The 9,670-nt window shown below is 42.6% G+C and overlaps 1 protein-coding gene and 1 long non-coding RNA gene across 2 annotated transcripts; one reads left to right on the top strand and one right to left on the bottom strand.

Moving 5' to 3' along the window:
• Positions 1-80: 80 nt before the first annotated feature.
• Positions 81-661, top strand: LOC110014212 (scavenger receptor cysteine-rich type 1 protein M130-like). The gene is made up of 2 exons (XM_020700983.2): positions 81-145; positions 318-661. Exons 1-2 carry the CDS (start codon positions 112-114, stop codon positions 659-661), a joined length of 378 nt encoding a protein of 125 aa, XP_020556642.2. The 5' UTR covers positions 81-111.
• Positions 662-4,285: 3,624 nt separating this feature from the next.
• Positions 4,286-9,167, bottom strand: LOC111948479. The gene is made up of 3 exons (XR_002874494.1): positions 9,049-9,167; positions 8,852-8,943; positions 4,286-4,963 (listed from the first exon to the last, which is right to left on the bottom strand). It is a non-coding gene; the product is annotated as an uncharacterized LOC111948479 (long non-coding RNA).
• Between the last annotated feature and the right edge of the window lie 503 nt (positions 9,168-9,670).

Below are 9,670 nucleotides of genomic sequence, written 5' to 3'. Positions count from 1 at the left end.
TCTTACGTTTCATCGACAATTAAGCAACTTCCCAGAGAAAAGCCAGTTTTCCAGATTAGTTCTGACTGCTTTCATGCATATAATCCTGAGAGATGTGTGTATGATAATGCAATGGGCAGCCAGACGTTGGAAATCACCTGCTTAGGTAACTAACCTTCTGATGCCGACTGTATGTACGTCTCACTGTCAGTTTGTGATGCGTCATTGAGTCGATCTTAAGTCGTTTTTTTAGTAACCTGAGATGTTTGAGTCCAGAGAATTGAAATATTCCTCATTGTGAACCGTTCTAAACTTGGTCTTCTCTTCTGGATCCACAGACTCTGTCAGGCTGGAGAACGGATCCAGTCGGTGTTCAGGCAGGCTGGAGGTGAAGTCCAACAACTCGTGGTCCTCCGTGTGTGAAGATGACTTTGACCTGCTGGATGCAGAGGTGGTCTGTAGGGAGCTGGGCTGTGGGGCTCCTTCAGTCCTCCAGGGGGCGCTCTATGGAGAAGCAGAGGCTCCAAAGTGGAACAAAGAGTTTCTCTGTGAAGGTCATGAGTCTTCTCTCCTGGACTGCAACCACGCCAGACTAGAGAGAAGCTTCTCATCGGACAAAGTTGTTGACCTCACCTGTACAGGTGGAGGAGGAGCCACAGCTTTAAACTGGTATCAGCTGTAATCATTTATCAATAACGTATCTGTTTGTGTCTACATGAAGGAATCATCCGCCTGGAGGGAGACGTCAGTCACTGTGCTGGAACACTGGAGATGTTTTACGGTGGAGAATGGGGACCAGTAGCTGCTTCTAACTGGAGCCGGGACTCCGCCTCTGCAGTGTGCGCTCAGCTGGGTTGTGGTTCTGCTCTGTCTACTAGAAGCAAAGACAACTTCCTGAACAGATCAGTGTGGTGGATCCAGCCTCCGTGTGGCCCATCACTGGAAGACTGTAATATTATGCGTTGGGATGATCAAAGCCAATCTACTCTTGAAATAATCTGTTCAGGTAAAACCAAACACCAACGTCATTATTTTACTGATCATGTCCCATTTTGCTGCAACACTCTGTAATTCTGGAATTTACTGATCCAGATCAGCACCAAGTGTGTCCGGAAAGATGAAAACCAGCCAGGTAGACCTTCAGAAAATAGATTGACTGGGCCTAAGAACTTTATTTTGATAGTGAACAGGAAGTTGTGGGTTCAGATACCAACAAATTCTCCTTTTTTCATTTCGTTTGACAAACACTATGATCACTCCAGACACCCAGGTTTTGTTTGATATAAGAAACGTTTAGTCCCCATAGATGCACACAGGCCATTGGGAGATTAATAAAAACATTAGGATTATTTTTCCAAGAAAAAGTTCCAATTCCTGAAGAATCAAATGTCCAACATGACTCAGCAGAAATCCTCTGTTTCAGTCTCTGTGGTGGGTTTGATGATCCGTTGGGTTGTCGTCTCGGTGGCTTTGATGGCGATGATCCTCGTCACCTGCTTCCACGCCACGGTACTGAACACACAACCTGCACGGCAAATACAGGACCTGAAGTATTTTATAGTGATGGTGAATTGTTGTCTTTTAGAAAAGCAGACGGAGAACACGAGAGGAACCGAGACGTTCCTGATGGTTCTGGTTCTGGAGGCTGTACAGAGGAGAGGACTGCAGTGTGAAGGAAAGAATGAACCGTCCAGGCTGCAGCTGTAGAACTCTGCATTACATTACCAATAGATTCAATAAGCAGCAATATTAACATTTGACCCCAAACAATATTAAAGATGAAACTAATGAGTAAAGTAGCTCATTTATAGAAAATGTCATTGTCATTCTTGCTCATGTAATCCTAATTTTCTACAAAGAGAATGAGGTGAGCGTTGGATGCAATGTTGTACAAAAGCTGTGAAGTAAAAAGCGCTTTCATCCACCAGATTCATGCTTTAAAAGTTGGAGCAAATGATTTTGGAATGATACCTGCTTTATTGTTGATTATCTCACTCCAGGTTTAATGGGTCACGTTCATAAATCCTAGAAAGACAAAGGAGAAATAGAAAGTCAAACACAAAGGTGTATGATGAATACATTTGATGTTTTAAACACACTAGAAGGTTTTTAAGTTATAATTAAGCTAAAATGCAAGTTACAGGTCAACTGGTTGGAAACTAGCATCACGTCTGAATTCCTTCACTACTCACTACTTGGTGCTCCATATCAGATGTTTGCATTGACTGTATATGAGAAATGGACTGAGTGGCCCCTCCCCCTCTGGTGTTGATGCCTCATTAAACCATGTGGTGCCCGCTTCAAAGCAGTCTGTTTGAAACCTTTGACAGATTCTCCTGAGTCCACTTTCAGAGGCAGAGGTGTAGACTTCTAACAAGGTGAGAGTGGTTGCCATAGAAACGTCGACACTGACCAATAACTGTTTACTGACGGCGGCGTCTGAATTGGGGAAAATGGCGGCTTCATTTCATTGGAGGCGGTAGTAAGCTGCTTTCTGTGGGTGACATCACACTGGCTCAGTCCAGTTCTCTCGTACAGTCAATGGGCGTTCATCATTGTTTGGGGGTCTCTGAATCCTTGATTCCAAATACAATGTCCTAAAAGAACCAGTGTGAACAGATGCTCACTGGATTGGTTAATATAGACCACAATGCACTGCGTTTTAACTATTTGTCATTAAAAAAAAGAAACTTTATTTCATCCAAGTTTTCATCATCATAACAGTGGATTAATTAATATTCTTTGTAAAAGTTCATATTTTTGCTATTGAATAAAATAGAAGCAGTGAGTTGTGGGTCCATGTTGTGTTACAATCCAGCCCACTGGTTTTCCTGCACTATATAGTTTTTAGTGGTAGAGATTAGTGACACAATCCGGCCTAAGATTACCTTTATTGACCCCGCCATCACTTAATCAACTAACTTTTATGGAATATTTAGAATTTACTTCCATTGAATGTTTGCAGAAGTTACCAAGGAAATGCAGGACTCAGCAAACTTAAATACAGATCTGGCAAACATTAGGACCAATCAATCATGCCAATCACACCAGATGTGTCCTGGTCTGGTTCAACAACAACCACCACCGTGCCGTTGACATGCAGGGTAGAAATTGGACGACTGATGGTGGAAGAAGGAGAGGAGGAAGAATTGTTAGTAGACAGATAGAAGGAAAGGCAGGAGTGAAGAGGAGGAAAAAGATGATTGACAGCACAGCCATGGATGTAGAGAGCGTAGCCAGACGGCACAGAATGTTGCTGTGGGGTTGACTCTGGTGGTGAGGATGATGAAGAGGACAGGAACAGTCGAAACAGGAAGACACTGAACTCGATTCACGCGTCAGGGGCGTCATGTTTCCAAGTTAGGGTTGTCTGCTCAACAAGGCTCACGTTAAGGCCTTCAGTTTTCTTTAAAAAAGCGCCTTAAATATGGATTATTTCTGGTTGTTCTATGATGTTGAAGTGATTTTGACGTGACTAACGTGTAGCTGTGTCGGACTGTGTTTATATGTTTTCTTCCTCCTGACATGTTTTTCACATGTTATTACCAACATTAGGAGTTTGCGTGGTCACAGGGAAACCCAATTCTGAATAAAGATGTGAGGTCGGACAGACGTCCTTAGAGCTGTTGGTTGTCTGTTTCCAGATCTCCTGGTGGGAAATCGTTCTGAGCTCTTGGTGTCTGTTTTTTGATCCGGTCTTTAGTTTTCAGAAATAACCTTGACAAGGCCTAACGTCTAAACTCTGTCAAAGTTTGGCACCACATCAAACAATCAGGAGCTCAGCTTTGGCCCATGACGTGTTGATGTCATCAGTGCGCCGACACCTTAAATGTCAGTTCAGGCTCAAAGCTGAGCAGCATTAAAACAAAGATTATTGATCTGAGATTCAAAGCAAACACCTGATCACAGACGTTGACAGTCCTTCCTGTCTGTTGGGGTTTTAAACGTTAACTCCTTGACTTCCTGCTGGAGGCGATTCGATCATTTCATCAGATAATTACAAGCTTGTTACTCAGAAAATTCAGTCTGCTTCTCAGGCTCCAATGTCAAACATTCAATCCTGAAACAGTCATGAATTTATTTACAGTCTTAATCTGAAAACAGAATTTATGACAATCCTACCGGGAAGAAAAGTGTTTGTATTTTCACCTTATGTTGACACATTTCTGTTACTTTTGTTTTAGTTTACATAAAATCTAACAGCTAGAAAATAAACGTGTGTATCCCTTCTTAACAGATTAATTTAATCTAGTTCATCAGGTTATGAATCATTTTGCAGAGGAGGAAGCTCCATCCAGTATCCATCAAGATACTGGAGAATATATTATTTGTTGGAGAAAATGAAGAGAGATGAAATGAGAACAAACTCATGACTAAAGTGCCGCAGGAGTTCACTGTTTGACAGTTTCTCTTTTATTACTGATGCTGAGACAAGACTCTGACAGTGAGCTGTTTATGTTGTTTTTCTTCTCTGTAGAAGGCCCAACTTCTCTTTCAGTGCTAAGAGTAAAAAAAGGCTTTGATTAGGGATGTCTGTGCGCCCTGTCATTGAAATAATGCTGTCATAATACTGTGACCCTTTGGCATATGACTATAGTGGGGAAAGAGGAGAGCGGCGCCACCAAATGTCCAGCAGAACATCCTGAAAGCTTCCAGAAAACCCATCAGTACATTCCAGGAGCAGATTCCAACTGTCAGGTTTCAGGAACTGGATCCCTGGTAAATCCTCCAGAACTGAGAGCTCCTCTAGATCCGGGCCGTTATTCTGTAAAAGCCCGGTGAAACAGCGCCGAACACCAGCAGGCTTGGAGGCCCGACCTGCGTCCCACATGTCCGTCCCAGCGGCATGGAGGCTTCTGCGTAACCACTGCTATTGTAGATGTCCCCCTTCAGGTGTCACTCTGGAGGTTCCAGCAGGCGCACCACGGCGAGTAGACGGGCCCAGAACCTGATCATCAGAACGGGTGGACGGCCGCATGTCCACCTGCAGATGCAAAAGACGCAGAGATGCATCGGTTTGGATGCAATACTATCAGATTTACACAATTCATGTTTCAAAAACACTTTAAACAACTAAACATCTTTAATCATCTTCCCCTGGGGGTCCTCCCCCTGGGGGTGGGACGGCTGGCCCCTTTCTTCCCCTCTCCTGGACCAACCGTGGGCCAGAATGAGACCATTGTTGTGTTGGAAGATGGAACCCTGTGATGACACGTCTAATGGTGCTGAAGACTATTTACTTTTTGAAGTTCCCAGGTAGAAGCTTGAACCTTCATAGAACTTTTTTGATTGTCGACTGCTTTGGGTGGTGAATCTTTAATTTGGTCACTCGTGATGCCCCCATTGAGAGCTGCTGTAAGTTTTGTTTGCTTAACCCTTGTGCTATCTTGCTATCAAGATAGCACAAGGGTTAAGAAGCCATCCACCTATGACAACACCGACCCTCTTTGGTGAGTCCAATGCTTGTGTGTTCACAAACCTCCTTTATGCCTTAAAGTGTGGATGCCATGCTTTGAACAACTTTGTCAAATAAAAAAGCCTTTTAAACGCTGATTCTATTGATACCAATAGTTAGCGTCGAAAAAAATCCGAAGCATATGAATAATAGACATCTTTCGAAGGAATCAGAGATTTGAATTTGCCGCTAAGAGCGCAGGCTGGAAGTGACCTCGATATGACCTGTGACGTCACGAAAGGCATTGACTTTCGCAGTTCCGCTTCGGACAGCATGTAAACGAAACAGGTAGTCTTCGTTTCTCTCATGTTTAAATCTGTTAATCATCAACATGCCAAGTCGTTGTGTGGCAGCTGGATGTAGCAATACATCTAGTGAAAGTGTATCTGTGTATAAATTCCCAAAACAAGAAACGCTGCTGAAACAATGGACAAAACAAGTGCAGCGAACGAGGGCGAATTGGGTGCCAACTGCTTCGTCAACTTTATGCAGCGAACATTTTGAGGCAGACTGTTTTGAAGAAACACCACAGCTCATGAAAGATATGGGAATGCATGTCAGATATAAAAAAGTATTGAAACCGAACGCAATCCCCACCATTTTCAAGAGATCGCTAGTGGGAACGTCCGAAACAGAAACGCCCAGTACCAGCACTGGCAGCAGCCAGTACAAAAAGAGAAAATCTGTGACCGAAAAGCTGGCACAAAAGAGAGTGAGTTTAACGTTTAATATATATACGGTATATATATTGATATAAAAATTTCCCTATGCTATATTATACATAGGCCTAGGCCCTAGAGTAACAGATCTTTATACTGAATAATCCTTTATTTTAATTAAATGTTGCCTGTACACAACTAACCATGCCGTGTTCTGGAGTCTAGCCGAATCTTCATGCTGGCTATCGTCATCGGCCTCACTAGACCTACTACTTTCTGCTATATCCTCCTCACTTTCGCAAAAGGGTTCGAATCGATACGGTTGCAAAAGTGACTCATCATCATGATAATCTCCGCAACTTTCCTCTTCATCTTTCTGTTCATCTGATGATAAATCGCTAATAGAGACGGTAGCATCACTCTGTGCTTCGCTATCGGTGCTAGCCATGTTGTCTGCCTTTCGTTACGTCACAAACATGGCGGCGCAAAGTCGGCGGAATACGTGAAGCCGGCGGCCGTCCTCGTTGTTTATATCGCGTTTTTCGCTATTTATTCTTTTTCGAAAAATATTAAAAACAATCGCAACATGAAATAGAGACTATTTACTATATTTTGGCTTATTAAAATAGGCCATGTCACCCACACTTTAAGCCTCCTTTAAGCAGACACGTTGATCTGTTTATCCATTTACAGACCATGCAGGGTTTGGTGTCATGCTGATCACCATGATGACTGCTCTACCTGGGATTTGAACCCTTGACCGGTCAACTGGCAGACAGGCTACAGCCAGTTGGACGTAAATGCAAGAGACCTTTGACAGCAACGTAAAGGCTGATAAAAACACAAAATCTGAAATAAGCTCTGACTATCTAAACCTTAAAGTCCCAGTGCAATCAATAATTAAAGCATGGTGTAGCCTCCAAGTTGTGAGCGTGGGGAATAAGCCTACTTCCCATCATGCCTTTCTCTCCTGCTCTGCCTCGGAGCAGGAAGCTTATTTTCAGGGTTTTTTCTACGTCACAAATCCGTTCGTTTCACAACGATTTAAGTAGAGTAAAGGCCCGTACACACCGGGACGAATATTCGCCAGGCGTTATTCGCCAGCGTTTTTCGCCACGTCTTTTGTGTTCACACCCAGGCGATTTTCGCTGACGATGAGCCGAGCGAACATGCAATTTCCTTCCCTGACATTAGATGGCGCTTAATGTAAACAGAAATACTCCTGTACACAAGGTGGCGCTGCGCAACTTTACGATTCTTAAAGTCGCTTTTCACTCAGAAGAAGAGAGCAAGTATTTACGCGCTTGTCAGAATCATACAAAGAAAACATGAATATTTCAAGCATCAGTAGCTCCAACTGGTACTTGTTAAGGGGATATTTAAGAATGTCCGTCATTATTTCTTTGCGGCAGTGTAGACGCTACTTGGCGTCTATCTTCTTCGCTGGTATGTGTGCTCAGCAAGGCAGTTTTGTGTTTGAGCGCCCCCAAGTTGTGTTTTACTGTAACTTCAGAAGCTCCAGACACGTGTGCAAAAGTGCCATTCTCATTGGTCGAATAGATTTCGACGCGACGCGTCGAAAAAAAAAAAACGAACCCGAGGCGTTTTTTTTTTTGACGCTTTGGCGCTTGGCGTTTTTTCGCCTCGGTGTGCACACTCACATTGGTGCCCTTTGTTTAGTCACGAGGCATTAAACGTCGGCGAAAATCGCCGGCGAAATTCGTCCCGGTGTGAACAGGCCTAAATACTCAAAATTGTGATTTGCAGCTTACATTTCTCCATCATCAGAAAAAGGCCACAAGAACATGTAAAAATCCAAAACACTATTTTCATTAACTAGCATACAGTACAGACCTAAAGTTTGGACACACTTTCTCATTCAAATGAATGGGAAGGCGTGTCCAGACTTTTGGTCTGTACTTGTGTTAGCAGGTTAGTAACTGCACTGCGGTGCTGCGTGGTACCTGGACTACCGTGTCAACTTCACCTGGAGAAATTCCTACAGAATCAATTAAGTCACACACCAAACAATTCCTCTTTCTCTGACTTCACTCTCAGCCAACTACACAGCTGGGAGTGAGACACACGCATAATCATTACTCCAACACATCTGGACAAAAAAACAAAACAGGAAATAACACAAACCACTTTCACAATAACATACATAATAGAAAATAAATGCAAAATAAAACAGAAATTGAGATCACATTCAAACAACTTGTGAACAAAAATTTACTAAATTACCCAACGCATCATAACTAATACCAATCAGATTATGATTCTAGACTCCACCCACCCCAGTAATCATACTTTTACTTTGCTGCCATCTGGTAAGCGCTACCGTAGCCTGATGGCAAAGACCGAGAGACTCAGGAGGAGCTTCTACCCCCAGGCCATCAGGCTCTTAAACTCTAAACGTGTATCTTAATAATCTAAGTCTACAGTTTACATTCAGGCACTTTATTTTGCGTTCTATATTTCATTTTACAATACACATTTTTTTCTTATTTCATCTTTACATAGCTTTACTTGTATATATTATGTATATTTTCATCTGTGCTGTTTTCCTTAATTATTTGCACTGTCCACGGAGAGGACCTGGCGTACATTTCACTACTGGTTGTATTTGCTAAATATAACTTTGTATGTGACAAATAGAAATTCTTGATTCTTGATAAAAAATAAAACAATTTATTAAATGTTTACAAAACCTTTTATCTGATCCAAACTTACAGTTTCTGTCAGTTCTTTCACTTACTGATGGAAACGCTCAGGTGAAGGTCCAGCTGTCATCCTCCATCCATTCACTTTATTCCAACTCATCTTTTTCACTTTCCCTGTCAATCCAAACTGACAGGAAAATTTGAATTTCCTCATTTCTGTTCCCTCTTTATTCTCGTCTCTGCCAGTTCAGTCTCTTGCTTTTCCTTCATTCATCTTCCCTCCAGCGCTCACCTTTCTCCGTTCTTTTGTTGCTCCTGTCAGCGTCCATTCCTCTCTCCTCCCGATTCTCCTCCTAGAGATGACGGGTCAAAGCAGGTTGTCATTAATCCAACCCAACCCCCCCCCCCCCCCCCCCCCCCGAGGTCTGCGGGGATGATTGATGGGAGGAGTCTGCAGAAAACCCCTCAGCCTCTCGGCATCAGAGACAAGGATTAAGATTCTAGATGGGGAAGAGTGAAAGAAGGAGAACAAGTTAAAGGAAGGAGGTCAGACATAATTAAAACTCTGTTATCAAGCAGTTCTTCCATCTCAGAGTGCAAGGGATTACAAATTACTTTGACGCAAGAATAAATGTAGAAGCAGATTCGGGTGAAGACCTCATGGTGTGTTTTTTCATTTTTATTCTCTGATTCCTCCTACTAACGGTCAAAACTCCTTACTTTGTTTGACTTACTTCAGATTTAGTGATGCAGAATTTTTCATACATAAAAGTGTAAAAACGCAATGAAAGATGATAATAAGACAAAAAACAAACAACTGGAGCTCATCTTCAAGCTGACGTTTGACTGAACTACAAGGGAAATACGACTATTTTATTCATGTAGAATTTTTTTAAATCTTGTTCTGTCCAACA

The sequence above is a fragment of the Oryzias latipes genome, chromosome 13 (assembly GCF_002234675.1).
Source record: "Oryzias latipes chromosome 13, ASM223467v1".
Lineage (NCBI taxonomy): Eukaryota > Metazoa > Chordata > Actinopteri > Beloniformes > Adrianichthyidae > Oryzias > Oryzias latipes.
Note: the sequence above shows the minus strand (reverse complement) of the source record. Positions and strands in the feature narration are given on the sequence as shown.